Here is a 20,326-nt window from a genome sequence, read left to right as displayed (position 1 = left end):
ACCTGGGCTTTGTGCTTTTCTTTCCTATGGGAAAAACCATCCATCTCGACCAGATGCCCATGGCCAAAGTTGGGAATGTTCCTCCAGAATTCCCTAGATCCAAGGATTTCTCAGTGACAAAAGCTGCCAGGACAAACAGCTCTGGCTGGCTCAGCCTCCCAGGAGCCACCTCTCTCTGCTTCTGCCCCTGAAACACTTGGGCTCTGTGCTTTCCTTCCTATGGAAAAGAAACATCCTTCTTATCTGTGCAGAAATGGCCAAAATTGGGATTCCACCTCCAAAATTCCTTATATCCAATGGTTGCTTTCAGACAAAAAAATACCAGAACAGAGAGGTCTGGCTGCCCTTGGCCTCTGGTGGCCGATTTTCATCTGACCCTGAAACACTGGTGTTCTGTGCTTTCCTTCCTATGGAAAAGAACCGTCCTTCACCTCCAGGCGACCAGGTCCAAAACTGGTATTCCACCTCTAAAATTCCCTATATCCAAGGACAAAATCTGCCAGCACCATCTGATCTGGCTGCCCTTGGCCTCTGCTGGCTGCGGCTCATCTGCCCCTGGAACACTGGGGCTGGGTTGTTCCCTTCCTATGGAGACCACGGTGACGCTGTGAGGACCTGGTGGAACCATGGAGAGCATTGTGACACGTTGGGGCCATGGGGACACCGCGGGGCTTCATGGACCCAGAGACCACCATGACACTGTGGGGCCTTGTGGAACCATGGAGACCATTCTGACCCTCAGGGCCTCGTGTCACCAAGGGGGCATTGTGACATCTCAGGGCCTCCTGGGAGCAAGGGACCATTGGGACACTGTGGGGCCCCATGGAACCGAGGGAACATGGAACAGGTCTGGCTGGCTTGGCCTCCATGGGGCCACCTGACAGGTCTGGCTGATGTTGGAATGCCAAGGGCTGCCTCTCATCTGCCCATGAACCACTGGGGCTCTGTGCTTTCCTTGCTATGGGAAAGAACTGTCCCTCTTTTCAGACACCCATGGAGAAAATTGGTATTTTCCCTAAAAAAAATCCTGTATGCAAGGGTATCTGCCAGAACAAAACCTGCCAGCTCTGGCTGGCCTTGGCCTCTGGTGGTCACATCTCATCTGCCTCAGAAGCACTGGGGCTCTGTGCCTTCCTTCCTACAGAAGAGAACTGATCTTCTTGTCCAGGGGCCATGGCAGAAACTGGAATTTGGCCACCAAAATTCCATCTATCCTAGGATTGCTCCCAGACAGAAGCTGCCAGGACAGACAGTTCTGCCTGGCCTTGGCCTCTGGTGATATGAGCAGAATGTTTTCATTTGCAAACACCTTGGAGAGGGCCCAGAGATCTCCCAGGCTGGGTTTGCAGGCCTCAAGAACCAAACACGTATATGGAGGCTGATGTGCCTGGGCTTATTGTGAAGAGACTGAGGACAGATCAGGAGTGGCCTGGCAGGGCTTGAAGGGTGGATTCAGAAATGGTGGAGCTTTTCTCCATTGCGTAAAACAGCCGGAGAGAGAAATTGTACCACTAATGAAACTGGTGAAATCCGGACTGGACTCAAGAGGAGAAAGGAATTTCCCTCCCAGGGCAGGGCTGTGGTGCAACACGTCCCCAGAAAGAGCCTGGAGCAGCCCAAGGCTTTGTGTGGGCAGGCAGGGGCAGGCAGGAGGCAGAGCTGTCAGCAAAGGAAGGGGCCAGCGAGGTGGGGCAGCTGGGGGATGAGGACAGCCTGCAGGGACAGAGGTACAGGGCAGGTGTTGGAACCCAAGGTGTCCCTCAGACACTCTTGGATGTTCCGGGTCCAGGTCAGAAGCATCTGAGACCCTGGCAGGCACCCGGGAACCCCTGTGGTTTTGAATTTGACCCATGGAACAATTTACCAAACTTGCCGGAAGAACAAGAAATCACAAAAGTTTAGATATTATAATAGAAGTAGTCACAAAGTGAAAGGAAGGATTTTTGAGTACTGTAGGGGGGGGTTTAGGCCTTGTACAGAGGGGTCTGAGTTTTGTACATGGGGGTCGGAAGTTCTAAGATGGAGGGATTTGGGCGGGCCCTGTCCTCCTTCTTTCTCCTTCCTGTCCTCCATGTTCTTGGTGATGTTGGCACTCACAGATTGGTTTAGAGTAGAAAGTCTGTTCAATATAGGTTATAGGCATTGGGGAAAAACTATAAACATTTAATACGTAATGTGTGATATAAAAGATGGCATCAGCCCTTGGGTGAGAGAGGTGGAAAGAGACGGAAAGGGACGGAGACGGAGACAGAGATGGAGAGGGAGAAGGAGTCAGAGGGAATGTCAGGGAGTGTGTGTGTCTTGAGATAACATGCAATAAACTGCCTTGAGACCGGACGACTGAAGACTACTGAGTCTTTCTTTGAAGGCACGGGTTGGAGGAAAGACTTTACCGCCTCCCGGGGTCACCCCAATCTGGGGGTGAGCCCTGTCAGTCCCTTTCTCTGTGTACCACCCCTGAGCCCTCAGACCACTGGATCCCTGATGCTCTCCTCCACCCCCGTATTTTCCTGTATTTATACCCTAAACCCTCCTTTGTCTTTGTCTTTAACCCCCAGACCCCTGGAGCGTCAGACCCTAATAAACCCTGTCTGGAGCTCCATGCCTGGACCCTCCCGTGTCTTCAGTGCCAGGCTGCTCCGTGTGTGTGTGTGTGTGCTGGGGCTCTCGTGGCTCCTGCCCGTTAGCACAAAACACTCTCAGGGAAAGTTGTGCCTGCCACCACCACAGACCACAACAGTGTCCCTTGGGACCAAGAGGCCATTGTGACCCTGTGGGACCAAGGAGAGCATTGCTGCCCTGCCAGACCTCATGGAACCAAGGATCCACTGTGACACTGCAGGGCCTTGGGGGACCACGGGGACATTGTGACACTGCAGGGCCCAAGGATCCAAGGGACTTTGTGACACCAAGGGGTCCCATGGAACCAAAGGGACATTGTGACACTGGGAGGCCTCATGGAATCATGGAGACCATTGGGACACTCTGGGGCCTGATGGAACCGTGGTGACACCCAGTTGTCTGGGAGTGTTGATCTGCTGGAGGGTAGGAGGGCTCTGCACAGGGCCCTGGACAGGCTGGATCCAGGGCCCAAATCCAACAAGGTCAGGTTTAACAAGTCCAAGTGCCGGGTCCTGCACTTTGGCCACAACAACCCCTGCAGTGCTCCAGGCTGGGGACAGAGGGGCTGGAGAGCAGCCAGGCAGAAAGGGACCTGCAGGGACTGATGGACAGCAGGCTGGACATGAGCCAGCCGTGTGCCCAGGTGGCCAAGAAGGCCAATGGCTCCTGGCCTGGATCAGGAATGGTGTGGCCAGCAGGAGCAGGGCAGTGATTCTTCCCCTGTGCTGGGCACTGGTTGGGCAGCACCTCCAGTGCTGTGTCCAGTTCTGGGCCCCCCAATTTAGGAAGGACATGGAGGGGCTGGAGCGTGTCCAGAGAAGGGCAACAAGGCTGGTGAGGGGTCTGGAGCACAAGTCCTGTGAGGAGCGGCTGAGGGAGCTGGGGTTGTTGATCCTGGAGAAGAGGAGGCTCAGGAGAGACAAGGCGGTGTCAGGACACAGGTTGGACTTGATGATCTCCAAGGTCTTTTCCAGCCTTGCTGATTGTGGAATCTCTGAAACCACCCTTGGAGCAGTTGCAGGAGGAGCCCTGGGCCTCCTCTTCAGAAGCTGCAGCAGCCCAGGTCCCTCAGCTTCTCCTCACAGCCCCAAAGCCCATCCTGTCAGTCCTGCAGAGCCTCTGCAGCTCCTCCTCATTGCCCAGAACAGGGAGCCCCACAGGCAGACACAGCAGCCCAGATGTGCCCCCCTGGCCTGGGCTGCCTCTGGCAAGGGAGCAGCACGAGGCACTGCAGGAGCCTGCAGACAATTCCTGCAGCACTTGTGGGATGATCCTGCTCCCCAAGGGCCGTTCCCATGGTGCCAAGTCAGGAACTGCAATGGGGAGTGGGGCCAGATAGGAAAGGGCAAACAGGGATGGGCTGTGTGCAGGGCAGGGAACAGGGCTGGGCAATGGGAAGAAATCTGGACCAGGGAAGAATAAAGAAAGCAGAGGTGAAGCCAAGGAAATGCTCAGGGCAGTTTGGGGGTGGCTGCCAGGCAGCCCTTGCTCTGAGCAACAGCGTCTGCAGTGGGACAGGAAAGTCCCAGCTGATGGGAACAAACTTTCTGGCTGAGTGCAGAGGCCAGGACAAAGCTGAGTGGTTTCCCTGGTGTCCCCCAGCCCTTCCTGGCCCCAGGGGCTGATGGCATTTGTGCTGCCTCAGGTTCATGTCCCCACAGCACCAGCACGGGGGTGCTCCCGCCTGCTGTGTGCAATGCAAACAGGGGCTCCTGAGCCAGCGCTGCCGTGTCTGTGCCTGCAAGGATGCGGCACCTGTGTGAGCTGGGGGAGAGGCCAGGGCTGCAGAGGGGGGATGTTGTTGGCAGCTCCATGAGGATGCTCTGGGACGCTGCCCCGGGCTGTGCAGCGCACTGGGGATGGATCAGCCCCTGCTCTGCTGCTCCTTCCCGTCTCCCCCAGGGCCCTGGCAGAGCACCAGCCATGCTGTTTGCCCCCAGCCTGCCCACGGCCAGCCTGGGGCTGCTGACGGGGGTTTTCTGTGCTGAGCATTGGCCTGGCCGTGTTCTTGAGAGAGCCTGGGCAAGGAGCCTGGAGCCCCCAGGCCCTGGCCTGAGGCGTCAGCGCTGCCCCAGCAGTGCCCATGGCCTGTCCCTGCTGCAGCCCCGGCACTGCCAGCCCCAGGACTGTGCCCGGCCCCGAGAGCACTCAGGCCCTGCAGCAACACCAGGGCCACCAGGGCAGTGGGGCAGGGCCACGGGAGCAGCACTGGCAACACCAAGTGCTGCTGCTGCTGCTGGGCACAGCTGCTGTGCCAGCACTGATCTGCCCCCAGCTCTGCACACAGACATTGCTGCTGCAGCTCCAGAGGAGGCAGCAAAAGGGCAGCTCTGTAGAAAACTCTGCTGGGAGATCCTTGAGATCCTTTAAAGCCACCGAGAGCACAGCCCCTCATTGACACAGTCTGTGGCCACAGGGAATGTGGAGAGAAACAAAATGAGAAATGGCACAAACAATGATATTTCTTTGTGGACAACATTAAAATCTAAAACAAAGAAAAAGAATGTCCAGAATGAAAACAAGAAGTATCAAAGATGACATTTATTACAAGTGATTTGCAGAAATTGGCCAGCAGTTTAATGTTCCTGGAACCATCCAGTCATCAGTCTCCACACTGCAGCCTTGAGCTCCTGGTTCCTCAGGCTGTAGATGAGGGGGTTCAGGGCTGGAGGCACCACCGAGTACAGAACTGACAGGGCCAGATCCAGGGATGGGGAGGACATGGAGGGGGGCTTCAGGTAGGCAAACGCTGCAGTGCTGAGGAACAGGGAGACAACACCCAGGTGAGGGAGGCAGGTGGAAAAGGCTTTGTGCCGTCCCTGCTCTGAGGGGATCCTCAGCACAGCCCTGAAGATCTGCACATAGGAGAAAACAATGAACACAAAACAACCAAGTGCCAAACAGGCACTTACAGCAATGAGCCCAAATTCCCTGAGATAGGATTTGGAGCAGGAGAGCTTGAGGATCTGGGGGATATCACAGAAGAACTGGCCCAGGGCATTGCCATGGCACAGGGGGAGGCAAAATGTATTGGCCGTGAGCAGCAGAGCATTGAGAAAGGCACTGGCCCAGGCAGCTGCTGCCATGTGGGCACAAGCTCTGCTGCCCAGGAGGGTCCCGTAGTGCAGGGGTTTGCAGATGGACACGTAGCGGTCGTAGCACATGATGGTCAGGAGGGAAAACTCTGATCCAAGGAAGAAGATAATCAGAAAAACCTGTGCAGCACATCCTGTATAGGAGATGGTGCTGGTGTCCCAGAGGGAATTGTGCATGGCTTTGGGGACAGTGGTGCAGATGGAGCCCAGGTCGCTGAGGGCCAGGTTGAGCAGGAAGAAGAACATGGGCGTGTGCAGGTGGTGGCCGCAGGCTACGGCGCTGATGATGAGGCCGTTGCCCAGGAGGGCAGCCAGGGAGATGCCCAGCAAGAGGCAGAAGTGCAGGAGCTGCAGCTGCCGCGTCTCTGCCAGTGCCAGCAGGAGGAAGTGGCTGATGGAGCTGCTGTTGGACATTGGCTGTGGCTGCACATGGGCACCTGTTCATGGAGAAAGGACAGTGACAAGTCAGGAGAGGCTGCTTGGAGCCAAACCTGGGCCATTCCCTGTAGCCTGTCCTGCTGGGACTCACCCACCCTTGTTCCTGCTCTGGGAAAACCTTCACCCAGGTCCCTGCCTGAGCTCCAGCTGTGCTGGCTGAGTGTGCCACGAGCAGCCAGGGCTGTGCATGGGGACTCTCAAGGAGCCATCCCTGCCCTGCTGCCCTGGGTTTGTGGCCATGTGGCAGAGGGACAAGGCTGGATATTCAGGATTTGTCAGGGGAATCACTCCTACTGCAGACTTGCTTGGTAGCATCTACACTCACGCTTCTAAGGGAAATAGATGGCAGGAGTTGGTTTTAGGAATTGTTTTCCTAGCCACACATCATTGCTGGCTCTCTGAGGTCAGAAATCCCCAGCATTCCTGCTGCACTCAGACTTTGCCACTGAGAGATGGGAGAGGCAAAGGATTCCCTGTGGCTGTGGGCAGGTGAGGGGCTGGATGGGCTTGTTCCCCCAGCACTGCTCTGTTCAGCCCCCTCTCCTTCCCTGAGCATCTCCCTGGGCCTTGACATTCCCTCCTGAGAGGTGCCTTGTCCCTGCCAGCGCTCACAGAGCCCATCCCACCCCGTGTGCCCTCGGCCCGGCCCTACAGAAACCTGCCTGTGTGCAGGGCCCTGGCTGGGGCAGGGTCTGTGTGCAGCTGGGCAAGGGCAGCTCAGGAGAGCCCTGCTGGCCCCTGCCAAGGTGATGCTGCTGCTGTCCAGGGCTGAGCAGTGGCTGAAGGCCCTTTGGGAGGCTGCCAGCAGAGAGACTGACCACCCAAAGTCACAGTTCTGGAGTCTCTGTAAATGTTCAAACATTCCTTTGATTATCCTGTGTTCCTTTCAACTCAGAATGTTCTGTCATTCTGTGATTACAATTCCTGTTCTGCTTCTCTTATCCCCCTGTTGTCTATGATCAAACAAACCCTTGCAAAAGAGTTAAAACAGTAAAGTAAAAACCAGACCTTTATTGGAAGCTTCCAGGTGTCGCAGAGGGGATGAGGCTCAATCGGCTCCTGATTTCAACAATTTCTAAAGGTTGATTAATGAGGATATTTAACAGGAACATAGAATAGGAGAATCAGTTGTACTAGTTACACACCCCTAACTCAACCCATTGGAGAAGGTCCAAGAGCTTCTTTGCCCCACTTCTTGTTATGACTGCTCACATTCTGCTCAAAAACCAAAATGTTCTTCTTGTAGGTCCTCTTCCTGATAATAAGACTATATAGTATTTTAAAAATGTATTTAGACAGTCTGCTTATTGTTCTGAAATCTAAGAGAAAGGTTAGGAAATGTACTAGAGTTAATTAAGGATTAGAGTTAAATAAGTATATAATCATAGTTTAATGGAGCTAATTAAGAGTTTAATAGAGTTAAGTAAGGATTATAATTTTATAACAATATAATAGTAGTCTACAGAGCTAAGAATACATGAAAATTGTATAAAAAGCAAAAATCTTTTTGTCTCATCCTATTCCAAGCAGGAAATTGAAAACAGTCTCAGGAAATCTGCTGATCTTTACAGCAATCCCAGGCTTACCTTCTTTGGGAAGTGTCCTCCGGAGCTGTGCCCAGGCTGGTCTGGAGCTGGGAGCAGCCCTGCCCCAGCCAGCAGCTCTCAGTAGCAGCACCTGCCCTGCTCAGGGTGGCTCCTTCCCCCCACAGCTTCTGGCCAGCGCTGGCAGCAGCTCCCCGGGCCGGCTGAGAGCTGTCCCTGGCAGGCAGCAGAGTCCCTGGCCCAGCACAGCGCCCTGGGCTGCAGGACCCTGCTCTGCAGGACAGCCCTGGGCACCCCTGGCTGCTCTGCACAAGAGACCATCAGAGAATGTACTCACAGGGGCTGTGGGCATTGGGATGTTCCAGCTTGAGGAGATCACTGCAGGAGCTGCAGCTGCATTGTCCTGCAGCCAGAGGTTCCTGTGCCAAGGGCTGGCAGTGATTCTGCCCCAGGCACTTCTCAGCACCTTCCCAGCCCTGACTGATTGAAGCTCTCTGTGCCTCTGGGCTGTGCCCGCGCTGGCTGCAGGCAGTGCCCCAGCCCTACTGGGCTGGGAGAAGAGCTGCTCATCCAGAGAAATGTGCTTTTGAAGCTCTGCTTGCTTACCAGCATCACCCTCTGTGCCAGGAGCCCGGCCCAGCTCAGCAGCACAGACACAGCACAAGGACTTGAATGAGCCTCTGGGGCTTTGTGCTCAGGCCCTGAACATCAGGCCCTGAGAGGGAGCTGCAGAAACCTCTCCAGAACTCCAAGTCAGAATCCAACTCCAAAGTTTCTTTGACTTTTAATGGGTCCCAGTGAGGGACACGAATGAGAAAGTGTCCCCAGGCCCCAGGCAGAGCAGAGAACTGGAGGCACTGATGACAGGTGGGGACAAAGAGAAGCCCAGTCTTGGTGGCCTGGGGCACAGCAGGGTCTGTGCCACCAAGGGCTGTCAGGAGACACCTTGTCCTGAGGCCCTGGGGCCTCCTGGCACAGCCCCAGCCAGGCTGGGCACTGTCAGCCCCTTGTCCTGCCCTCAGCATCCCCCCCTAGCCCACATCCCAGTGGCCTCAAGGATCTGCTGGAAGGAGTCCCTGGGGAGCCTTGCTCAGCAATGGCCCTGGGGGCTCCACAATGCTCCCAGGCACTGCAGGTTTTTCAAAGGACTTTGGCTTTGGCTTTTGCCTTGGAGTCCCTGAGAGCTTTCTGCAATCATGGCCTCCAATTATCTGCTGTAATTAGTCCCTGGAGAGGCTTTGTCAGGAACAACACTCAGTGGGGCTCATTAATGCTTCAAGGTACTTCAGTTCTTTTAAGGGACTTGGTGTTTCCCATTGGATACAGACTCTGTGAGAGGTTTGTGCAATCATGGCCCCAATTATCTGCTTTAACGAGTCCCTTGAGAGCTTTGTACTGACACTCAGTGGGGCTCATTAATGCTTTGAGATACTCAACTTTTGTAAGGTACTTTGGATTTTCCTTTCCACACTGAGAGGTTTTTGGGCCATTTTGAATCTCTGAGAGGCTTTTGTGCCATCCTGGCCTCCAGTTCTCTCCTCCAAGGAGTCCATGAGGGGCCTGTGTTGGGGATGGACCTCTGTGGCACCCATTAATCCTTTGAGACACTTTGTGTTTTTCTTCTGCCTTTGACTCCTGGAAAGGTTTGTGCAATCTCCTCTCAGGCCCTGAGGTTCCAGGGCTCAGCTCCAAATGAACCACGGGGCTCATTAGGATCAAGCAAGTCCTGACAAACCATGGCTCTGCCTTGATTTCCCTCTAGTGCTCTAGTGCAGTTCATTGTTACACCAATTTGAGATTTCTCGTCCAATGCATCAATTAGTGTGGTGGGTTCAGTGCTGCCTAATTTCCAGTGTACTCACTAGAATATACTTATTCATTTCCTGCTGTGAGATGGGATTAGGAGAAAGGCAAAGTGGGCTCAAAACATTAAAAGGGGATAAAGAAAAGTTTAGAATATTAAGTACTAGAAAGAGTAATAATAATCAGAATAAAAGTTTCAGAACACTTCCTCTCTCCATACAACCTGACAATGAAAATAGACAAAACCTAAAATTTTCAGACAGTTTACCACCTCTAGAATTGTCTTTCTTCTGTTAACTTAGGGAGAGAGGTTCCTCTTGTTAATGTTATGGCGACTTCTCCACAAGAAAACAGTTCTCTCATGGCTTTTCATTTCCACAAATAGCAGCTGCCTGGAAAAATCTGCAATCGTGAAGTCCCTCACAAAGTTTTCACAGCCTTTCCCAGAGCTGTGTTTATGGGCCATGTCAACTTATGGGGTATTAGTTTAAAGATGAGCTGTTTAAGAGCAAAGGTTCTCTTCATCTATTTCTGAAATCATCTTCATCTCTGCGAACAGAGGTCTTCCTCTCTCCCTGAGGGCACAGGGTCTCATCACTCTTTTCTCTTTCTCTGTTCAAACTTCTCATGGGATCACAGCAACTTCAACATTTGCTTACATTAGCATGGTGACCTTTGCTGAACAAGTCATCTCCCCATATTTTGAATGTGTTATAGGGAAAAAGAGAGTCTGATGTATCAATTCCACCCTTCTCCATAGCTTTAGCAGAGGATTTCAGCCCCAAGATCAAGGCATCTCCTCATCCCTCCCATCTGGGACTCAACTTTCTCTTCACTGACCTCGGTGTCTTCACGTTGCTCCTGTGTGTGCCTGCACTTTGTCCTTTTCTCTCACTGGAGGGAGGATGGAAGCACGGGAAGAGTCAATATCTCAGGCGGGGCCTGCAGATGGTTGCGTGAGCCCGGCCGGGCTGGGTCCTTGCGGCCGGAGCTGTTTTCCCATGGAGGTTTGTGCAGCGGCTGCGCTGGGGCTGTGTCAGGCTGGGCGGCGCTGGGGGCAGGGCCAGGATCTCAGCAGCCAGGCCAGAGCAGAGCAGCAGCACGGCCGGGGCCGATGGCTTCTCCTGGCCCTGCCCGCTGGTTGCGGGCCAAGCCCAAGGGCGGCAGAAACTTGGCCGAGCTGGCCTGGCCCGGGGCTGCTCCTGGGGCCCGGCGGATCCTGGCTGGGCCCGGGCTGGCGGCGGGGCAGGGCTCGGCAGCGGCCAGATGTCAGCAAGCGCAGCCACGGCCCGGCCCGGCCTCGGCCCCGCGGCCTCCCCTCCCCTGCCCGGCAGCCGATGGGGCCTGGCGGGCTCCCTGGGAAGGGGCCCGGCCCCACGGCAGGAGCCGCCCGGCCCGCTCCGGCCCAGACGGGGGCTGGGCCAGCCTTGGCACCTCTGTGCTGCCCAGAAGGGAAAGAGACCCAGCCCGGCTTCTTCCTCTTTAACTTGTGTCTTCACAGAGGTGTGTGAAGTTTCCTTAGTGCTTGCACTGTTTCCTTAGTGGTTTAAGAGATTATCAATTCTCAAAGCTAATTTCTGATTGGTTTTTTGTCAGACACGGAGGAAACTGCTAGCAGCTTGTCTCAGGATATCGCTTGTGTGATGCAAAACCACCACAACAGCACAGAGCACAGAGCTGCTTTGTCCGTATGTAGTGGTCATGTGCCTGAGGCCTCAAAACCTCATCTTGTGACATCTCTGGGCCCTCTCCAAGGTGTTTTCCAGTGAAAACATTCAGCTCATAGAAAATGACCAGAGGACAGGGCCAGCCTGACCTGTCTGTCCTGGCTACTTTTATCTGGGAGGAATCCTTGGATATAGGGAATTTGGGAGGCCAAATTTGAATTTTGGCCATGGACCCTGGAAAAGAAGGCCAGATCTTTTCCATAGGAAGGAAGGAACAGAGCCTCAATGTTTCCCGGGTGGATGAGAGGTGACCATCAGAAGGCAAGGCCGGCTAGAGCTGGCAGTTTTTTTTCTGGGAGATACCCTTGCATACAGGAAATTTTTTAAGGAGGGTACCAATTTTAGCAATGGGCATCTGAAAAGAGGGACAGTTCTTTTCCATAGCAAGGAAAGCACAGAGCCCCAGTGCTCCAGGAGCTGATGAGAGGCAGCCCTTGGCATTCCAAGATCAGCCAGACCTGTCAGGTGGCCCCTGGGAGGCCAAGCCAGCCAGACCTGTTCCATCTTCCCTCGGTTCCATGGGGCCCCACAGTGTCCCAATGGTCCCTTGCCTCCATGAGGCCCTGAGGTGTCACAGTGCCCCCTTGGTGACATGAGGCCCTGGTCTCCATGGTCTCCATCAGGCCCCACAGAGTCAGAATGGTCTCTGGGTCCATGAAGCCCCGCTGTGTCACCATGGCCCCTTGGTTCCATGGGCTCCAGTGGTGCCACAATGATCCACTTGGTTCCATGAGGTGCCCACAGTGTCACAGGGATCTCCATGGGAAGGAAAGAACTGAGCCCCAGTGTGGCGGGGAGCAATCCCTGGACTTTTGGAGGTGGAATCCCAATTTTGGCCATGGGTGCCTGGTCAGGATGGATGGATTTTTGTACAGGAAAGAAAAGCATGAAGTCCAAGTGTTCTGGAAAAAGATGAGAGGTGGCCACCCTTAGGCCAAGCCAGCCAGACTTGTCCCTCCTAGCACCTTTCGTCTAGGGGCTATCCTTGGACATAGGGAATTTTGGAGGTGGAATCTCAGTTTTGGCCGTGGGTGCCTGGACAGGAAGATGAGTTCTTTTCATTAGTGTCATGGTTGGACACTGGTGCAATGCCAGCGTCCCCATGAAAATGCACCCTCCCCAAATAAATGCTGTGAGATGTTATCAGGAACAGAGCAGAGCAGGCCCAAGCTTAATAACAAAGGAAAAAAACTTTATTAAACTACTACTAATACAGAAAACACATAAACTATATCCAGGATGAAGACCTTTTAAAACACCCCTCCTCCTCCCAATTTCCAAAAACACCCAGCCATGAAACATCACTCGGGATTCCTGATCAAATTACGACCCTTCAGGTAATCCATAATCAAACTATCAAGGGAGAGAGAAGTCTCTCTAGCACCACAGACCCCCAGGAAACACAGCTGCCACCCTGTGTTTCCCTGTCACACATGGCCACCGCCCGGGAAAAAAAAATCTGCCAGTGTGACACTCTCCTTTCCATGTCACAGTGCTCTCACCACCGTGCATGGACAGACTGCTCATTGGGCTCCTTTAAGGATGCTTTGCCACGGACCCAAAGATACAACAGTTCAGTTTCTCATCCTGGGACTACAGTCCCCCCCATTTTCCCCTGGGGCCGAGGGGTCCAAAAACAGGACTCATCTTCTTCCCGAAGACAGAGGGTATCACCATTCCCTCTTCAGCTTTCTTCGTTTCTCGCCATTCTTGTGCTGTTCGAAGCTGAAACAGGTCTCCCTGGGTCACCACTGCATCCCCCTAAAATGCAGTCTCTATTGCAGGAGATTTTGGTTCAGTCCATGGCTAACAAGAAAAGTCCAGCTAAAAGTTACTTCATCATCTCCTCCCACCTAAATATTTCTTCTTCTAACATCTCAGGTCCCGGACTATCTCTCTTCCACTACAAATCAAGGAGGAGTAACACTTTTAAAAAGCCCTCATTTCCTGGAAAGAGTTAAACGTTCAGACTCCCTGGACGGCTGATATCTTGGTCCGGTGTTCCGCCTCCCACGCTGGACATCCCCCCCCTTCTCCTTCTCCTCTGCCAGCAAATTTCCAGGTGCCGCCAGGCTCTCTGTAACTTTCCCTCTGTGTGGGGGGAACAAAGGCATCTCCGCTTCTCTCCACCCTTCCGTCCAGGAGCTGGCTGGGTTCCAGACCCTCAGCCCCTCGGCCTACCTGGACAAGGCCGCGTGGCTTCCCCTCCCCCACCCAGCCCATGGCTGGGCAGGGGAGAGTCTGTACTCTCTGACGACCGGAACCAAAGAGACAGTTCCCCTGGGAGTTCTTGCTTTTAACCCCCTGTGTTCTCAGAGGCGTGTCCATACTTTCAGTGGTCACTCCAGGTGCCAATATCCAAACCTGACCACTGATTGGTTTGACCCGACTTCCTGGAAAAAAATTCACTTCCATGTCAAACCACGACACCAGGGTGGGGGTTTTACACCTGAGACAGTTTGGGTAAGGGGGGTGGTGTTCACCCCCCACCCCGAGCAGGGATTGCCTCACTGTTTCAGGAGACAATGTAAGATGTAACCAAAAGTGTGTTTGCAGTCACCATCTTCATGAACTGTGATAAACAGGTGGGGTAGTGTTCTTTATCTCTGCCATGACTCAACCCTGATAACGCCCTCCAGGGGCCATCTTCTGTTAATGGGCCATTGAGTGTCACTGCAGGACTGATAAAATTACATCATCCCATTGTGGGATGCTCCGCCCAGGGGGAGGAACCAAGCATTCCTACCTGCATATAATCTCACCCCTGCAACACCAGGAGCACCTTGCCTACTGGATTCCCAGAGGACAAGAGCTCCATAAGCACCACTGGACCTTCAGAGGAAGACCAGATCCTTCTACAGGATCCCTGCTTTGATAGAATCACGTTCATCACTCCAACAGGACTGCAGCCACCATTTCATCAGACTGCTACCACCACCCTGCCCAACGTGGTGTCAGGTTATATCCTGACTCTGTCAGATTAAGCCAGTGTTTCTGAATCATTGCCTTGAGCTTAATTTTCTGATTAAATTGTAATTTTGGCATAGACTCTCTCCCTGGTTTGCCTTCAAACTAGTACAAAATTCAATGAGCTCATCCCTTGTTTTCCTCCCAAAACAGAATTTCCCATTCCCAGACTTTCACCAGATGGAGAAGGAGGCTGCAAGGAAGAGGAAGATGTCCCGGGACACCCAGGCAGGTGAGGAGGAAGTCCCTGCCTCTTTCCCACTCTCTCCTGCTCTATCTCCCAGCCCAGCACGGCCCCCGGCTGCAGGACAACCCCACTGCCGACGCCGTCCTGCTGGGGACGCACTGGGGGGATCTCCTTCCCCGTCCCTGTGGCACAGAGGCAAATCCCATCCTCTCCTTGTCCTTCCTCCCCCAGACAAGGAGCTGAGGATGGAGACCAGGGAGGACAAATCTCTGCAGCAGAACCTCGTGGCAGAGGCCGTTTTGAACAGCTCCATGGTGCCAGAATCCAACAGGGAGGAAAATCCCCAGAGATCCCACAGGAGGAGGGGCTGCAAGCCCAGCCCAGGCTGCTCTGAGGAGGAAAGACCCACCCTGTGCCAGGAAGGGGGGCAGAACTGCAGCCAGAGCCCGGAGCTGGTGGTCCATGAGCAGGTTCATGATGGGGAGAAGCCCTACAAGTGCTTGGAGTGTGGGAAGAGCTTCAGGCGGAGCAACAACCTGATCCAGCACCAGATGATCCCCACTGGGGAATGGCTCTACGAGTGTGGGGAGTGTGGGAAGGGCTTCAGCTGCAGCTCTGCACTTGTCATCCACCAACGCATCCACACTGGGGAGAGGCCCTACGAGTGTCCCGAGTGTCAGAAGAGCTTTCACACCAGCTCCAGTCTCCTTGTGCATCAGCAGATTCACACAGATGAAAGGCCCTTCCGCTGCCCTGACTGCAGGAAGGGTTTCAAGCACAACTCCACCCTCGTCAAGCACCGGCGCATCCACACCGGGGAGAGGCCCTACGAGTGTGGGGAATGTGGGATGAGCTTCAGCCGAAGCTCCAGCCTGATCCAGCACCAGAGGATCCACACCAGGGAACGGCCCTACCAGTGTGGGGAATGTGGAAAGAGCTTCCGCCAGAAGTCCCACTTGATCCGCCACCAGAACATCCACTCTGGGGAAAGGCCATACAAGTGTGGGGAATGTGGGAAGAGCTTCACCCAGAGGTCCAAACTGATCATCCACCAAATGATCCACACCGGTGAGAGGCCCTACGAGTGTCCCAAGTGTCAGAAGAGATTTCAGACCACCTCAGATCTCCTCCAGCACCAACGGATTCACACCGAGGAGAGGCCCTTCCTCTGCCCTGACTGCGGGAAGGGCTTCAAGCACAACTCCCACCTCGTCACCCACCAGCGCATCCACACTGGGGAGAGGCCCTACAAGTGTCCAGAGTGTGGGAAGAGCTTCACCCAGAGCTCTAACTTGACCAAACACCAATGGACCCACCGGTAAGGGAAGCCCTGCAAGTGCCCCAACTGCAGGAAGAGCTTCATGCACTGCCTCTACTCCATCCCCCATTGGAGGACTCACATTGGCAGAGCCCTGGTGACCCACATTCCATGTGATCCATGTTGGGAAGACACCTGTCTGGCTATCCTTTTGGTTTGGCCCTAATTTTTTTGTGATTTATCTTCGTCCCTTAAAACTACATGAAATAGGACTACAAAGAAAGAAATTGATCACGAATGTCTCAAGTCCCACCATTTCACATGTATTTCAGGGGGAATTTATGGTTTGGGGACATATTCTGGAAAATTTGTAGGTACTTTGGGGATTTCAGATAGTGTTCTCCATCTCTTTGCATTCCAAAAGTCAAGAGGGATCGGTCTGTCAACTCAAAAGCACTCAGTCCCACTGAAAACTGCTCAATCTTACCCCAAAAATGCACAAGTCCACATCAAATTGGCTTGTTCCCACCTCAGAAAAACTCAGTCCCATACTGAAATTACACGATTGCACAGCCTCCAGGGTGAGATGGGCTTGGAAGGAGATGGGGAGAAATGGGATCCAAATTTGAGGGTGTGGGATCAGGTTTGTGTGGGACTGTGTGTGTGGGATATATTTTGATAGTAAATAAAACTTTCAGAATTCTTGATTCCTGTCCCATTCATTTTCAGTCAATTCTGGTATGTTTTTCAGAGTACCACCTTCTCAACTGATTGTGTTTGTGTCCTCCTTTCTCTCCTGCCTTTCTCTGCCTGCTCTGTTTCTCTCTCAGTGTCTCCCTTGACACAGGGCAGCTCCCACCAAAGACCCTTCCCAGATTTCATTCCCCAATCCAGGAGCTACAACCACCATGGGTGAAGTTATGAAGGCTGGCAGTGAAATGTCACTGTAGGATCTTGCTCCACTTGGCTTCTGGCTCTTCCATAAGAGCTTTGCCTTCAAGGGCAGGAAGATCTTTTCCTGGCTGGGAACTGGAATTCCAGCCCCTGGGAGCGTGTGCCATGGATCCCAGAGGGTCATTCCCGAGGCTCCCAGGGTGCTGCTCCTGCCGTGCCTCCCAAGGAGCTGTGCAGGGCCAGGGGACAAGGTGCAGCAGCTGTGTTGGTTCTGCAGTGCCACAAGGGCCCCTGGTTCCATGAGTTTCCGCACTGCCAACAGCGGTTCCTGGGTTCCCATGCTGCCCTGCTGTGTCACCATGGATATTTGGTGGCATGAAGTTCCTCAGTGTCACAATGGCCTACCTGGCTCCATGAGCTCCCGCAGTGTCCAAATGGCCTCCTTGGATGGGCAGTGTCACCATGGGCCATTGTCTCCATGCAGCCCTGCTGGGTCACCGTGGGCTCCTTGGTTCCATGAGGTTCTGGGGGTGTCTCCATGGTCTCCTTGGATCCACAGTGTCACAATGGACCACTGGATCCACGTGGCCCTGCTGTGTCACCATGGCCCCTTGCTTCCATGGGACCCCAGGGTCACAATTGACTCCTTGCTTCCACGTCACCCCTCAGTGCCAAAATGGCCCCTTTGTTTAATGGGGAACACAAAAGATTTATAGAAACATTGAGCAAATCCTGCTTAACACAGCTGGGAACATCTGTTTGCATTCAAAAGAGAGGTTAAAGGTGAGGATGGCACCAGCAGCTTCCATCTGCAACAGAGATCCAGGGAAAGGACAGGGACAGAGAATCCAGCTGGGAGACGCAGAGAATTCTGCTTCCAGAGATCATTTCTGGCCACACTGTCCCTTGTAGAAAGGTGACACCATTCCAGGCAGCCTGTACTGAGAAGGTGCTTCCTGAGTGGGGTTTGTTGTTCAGGAACCCTACTCAGGCTTTTCCATTCTTTCCTTCCCAAGAGGAAAACTTCTCCTGGACCTGTGTGCAGGCAGAGCCCTGAGGAGAGCAGGTGGGACACGGTGCAGTGGGCTGGGACATGGAGCTGCAGGGCTCAGGGACAAGGTTCTGCTGCAGGGCACAGGGATGTCAGTGCCAGGTGGGCCATGTCAGACGTGGTGAGGCTGGGGCTGAGGAGCAGCTTGTCCAAACAGGGTCAGCCCTCAAGGGGCTTATTCTTCTACATGCCCAGACCTCCTAAGGAGACATTCAGCATCAACATCCCCTGGGGAATGCTTCTAGCAGCTCTTCTCTCAACTGGAAATTTTTAAAAAATACTCACTTGATCAAAGAAAATAGTCATGAGGTGCACTTTGAAATCTTCCTCCTTAACAGAACTCCAAACTGGCTCCAATCAGCTGCACAAGCCCGGGAGACTTGAAGACCATTGAAGGAAGAGAAAGACCCCCAAAGGCTTTCTGTATTTTGATGATTCCCACGGTGGATTTGGGGCTGAGTCCAGGACTCTGAGGCACTGAGAGAAGGTTGAAGAAGCTGCTCAAGGAGTCAGAAGCAAAACTCCGAGGCCCTTGGAGCATCACTGGGCCCCACTGAGGGCAGGGACTGCCAAAGGCTCCCCAGGGACTGGTGAGAGCAGATCCTTGAGGCCAGGACTGCAGGGAGCCAAAGGCTCAGAGCAGGGAACTGCAATGCTGAGCAAGGCCTGGGCTGGCTGGGGGAAGCAGAAAGGCCAAGCCCTGAGCCCAGCCTGGCACAGCAGGGCCTGTCCCTCATGGGGCTGTTTGTGGGGCAGTGGGATGTGAGGGGCAGCAAGGACAAATGCCATAAACCTGCAACCCCCGCCAGCCTCCTCAGGGAGGGGCGAAGGAGAACCAAAGTGCAGCCCCTCAGTGGAAAGTTCCTTCTGTGGGGCCTCCAGAGGCACTGTCCGAGCCCAGGGCACAAAGGCCTGGGTGCCCCTGGCCCTGCCAGCCCTGCCCAGCCCTTGGCCATCTGTCCTGCAGGCTGTGCCCCCTGTGCGTGCTGCTCCTCTGCCCTGGCCGGCTGCACTCGCCCATCTCGCTGTGCCCCCAGCATTTCTCACCCAGCGTTTCTGTGCCCTCCCTGGGCTCCCTGCACCAGCACTGCCGGCTCCTGGCACACAGAGCAAGGCCAGGAGCCCACCCTGCCAAGGGCCTTTGGAGCAGGGTGGTGGCTGTGATGGCTTCTGAGCTCAGCAGCTGATCCTGGGATGTTCCATGGAGAGCCAGCACAGCAACGCTGCTGTGCATTGTCCCTGCTGAGGGTCACACACTGGCAGGGCTCATTCCCTGGCTGCAGGATTCGTGCCCGACCCAAGCACTGCACTTTTGGCTCCAGCACTGCTTTCCAACAAACACAGGGGAAGACAAACTGTGTGCAGCTCATGGTATGTTAGAGTGTCTTAAACTTGCTAAGTCACTGATTTGAGAGAGTGAGATCCATTTGGAATTAATGGCATGGAGAAGTAGTGCCACATGGAAAAGGGGAACATAGAAATAAATGGAGGAAAACATCTCGACTGCTTCTTTCAATTTCCATTTCACTTCTGGAAAGCTGTTTCAGTTTTCCAGGAATCTTCTCCACAGTCCTGTCTGCTCTTTCCAAGAACCTTTCCTGGAGAACCAGTCCTGTCACAAGATGTGCCACCACCTGCAGCTTCTCTTGTCTTTCCACACCCTGCGTGCAGCAGGACTCTTGGAGCAAAGCAGGACAAAGGTTTGGAGAACTTGACAACTTGTCCTTTATTTTACTGGTGGACTAGAGAGTTATGCCATTGGTGAGGTTTTCACTGTTACAGTTCTACACTAAGAAAACAGGAGGTAGTAGCAGGAATTGTTAGGGAACATAAGCCTGACTGAATGCAGAGAAAGAATCTCCAGAGCCTGCAGCCAGAAGTGGAGAGTTGTGTGACAATCATTCCAATCTGTTCATGGACATCTTGAAAATGATCTGGAATGTGAAAATAGTCTGACAGAGGGAGTTTGTTTCTGAGTTCAGTGTAGATGATTCCACATCTGGTGCCTTGGTGCATAAATTAAGAGTGCAATCAGTTCATGATAAGCTCAAGAACAGGCTGGACCTCTCAGGAGATGACTGAAAGAATCTGAAAAGAAGAAATGCAGGGAATGACTTGGTGAACCTTGCCTGGAAGAAGGGTAATTTTTTTCTGATTATTCTTAATCCATTCCCTTGGCTTTTGGCTTTCTTAGCAAGGCCATTTCCATCCCAGTTTCACCATGAAGTGAGAAGCCTGAGCTTGTGGAAGTGCCTGAAAGATGCCCTGTTCCTCTGCAGGGACACTCAGGCTGGAGCAGGAGCCGGAGCCCTCTGTGGGGAAGCCTCCTCCGAGCTGGAATTTGTGCCGTGCTGGGAGAGGAGGAGGAGGGGGAGAACGCTGGGCGCTGTGTGGCAGGAGCAGGAGGTTTGGGCAGCAGGACATTCCGTCTGCGCCGCTGCCCCGCAATGGGCGGCCGTGCCCGGGGCTCTGGGCCTGGCCCCGCGTGCGCTGAGCTCCCTGGGCTGGGCTCAGGTTCTGCTGGGACTGGGCACAGGCTGGGCTCTCACTGTGCTCCCCAGCAGGGAAAACACCTCTGGGCACCTCCATTTCCTGCTGCTGGGAAGAAGCAATGAAGCGAGTCAAGAAATTCTGGTTTCTGTTTCTCCTGGTGGATTTTTTAATTTAATTCCACACCGCGGAGGCAATTTCTGTGACGGCCTCTGTCAGTTGATTCTATTTCATCAGCACCAGCAACAAG

At 53.8% G+C, this 20,326-nt stretch overlaps 2 protein-coding genes across 6 annotated transcripts; one reads left to right on the top strand and one right to left on the bottom strand.

Moving 5' to 3' along the window:
• Nucleotides 1-3,017: 3,017 nt before the first annotated feature.
• On the bottom strand, nucleotides 3,018-10,663 carry LOC128782936 (olfactory receptor 14J1-like). 5 transcript variants are annotated; one of them, XM_053933500.1, is made up of 2 exons: nucleotides 10,343-10,663; nucleotides 3,018-6,154 (listed from the first exon to the last, which is right to left on the bottom strand). In XM_053933500.1, exon 2 carries the CDS (start codon nucleotides 6,129-6,131, stop codon nucleotides 5,199-5,201), a length of 933 nt encoding a protein of 310 aa, XP_053789475.1. In that variant the 5' UTR covers nucleotides 6,132-6,154; nucleotides 10,343-10,663; the 3' UTR covers nucleotides 3,018-5,198. The 5 variants fall into 5 exon arrangements, with proteins under 5 accessions (XP_053789475.1, XP_053789473.1, XP_053789474.1 ...); XM_053933498.1 differs by lacking the exon at nucleotides 10,343-10,663 and adding an exon at nucleotides 7,164-9,247; XM_053933499.1 differs by lacking the exon at nucleotides 10,343-10,663 and adding an exon at nucleotides 6,818-7,126.
• A 3,637-nt stretch (nucleotides 10,664-14,300) lies between these two features.
• On the top strand, nucleotides 14,301-16,346 carry LOC128782929 (zinc finger protein 551-like). Its single transcript, XM_053933480.1, has 2 exons — nucleotides 14,301-14,428; nucleotides 14,615-16,346. The coding sequence occupies exons 1-2, from the start codon at nucleotides 14,317-14,319 to the stop codon at nucleotides 15,703-15,705; spliced, it is 1,203 nt and encodes a 400-aa protein (XP_053789455.1). The 5' UTR covers nucleotides 14,301-14,316; the 3' UTR covers nucleotides 15,706-16,346.
• Nucleotides 16,347-20,326: the final 3,980 nt, after the last annotated feature.

Source organism: Vidua chalybeata (assembly GCF_026979565.1).
Source record: "Vidua chalybeata isolate OUT-0048 chromosome W unlocalized genomic scaffold, bVidCha1 merged haplotype SUPER_W_unloc_5, whole genome shotgun sequence".
NCBI lineage: Eukaryota > Metazoa > Chordata > Aves > Passeriformes > Viduidae > Vidua > Vidua chalybeata.
This window is presented reverse-complemented; position numbering and strand designations above follow the sequence as displayed.

What these genes read in the sequence shown, in the direction of transcription:
- LOC128782929 (XM_053933480.1), top strand. Translation starts at nt 14,317, where the DNA reads ATGAGCTCATCCCTTGTTTTCCTCCCAAAACAGAATTTCCCATTCCCA. An exon ending in GTCCCGGGACACCCAGGCAG is followed by an intron (nt 14,429 to 14,614) that starts GTGAGGAGGAAG and finishes TTCCTCCCCCAG; the next exon opens with ACAAGGAGCTGAGGATGGAG.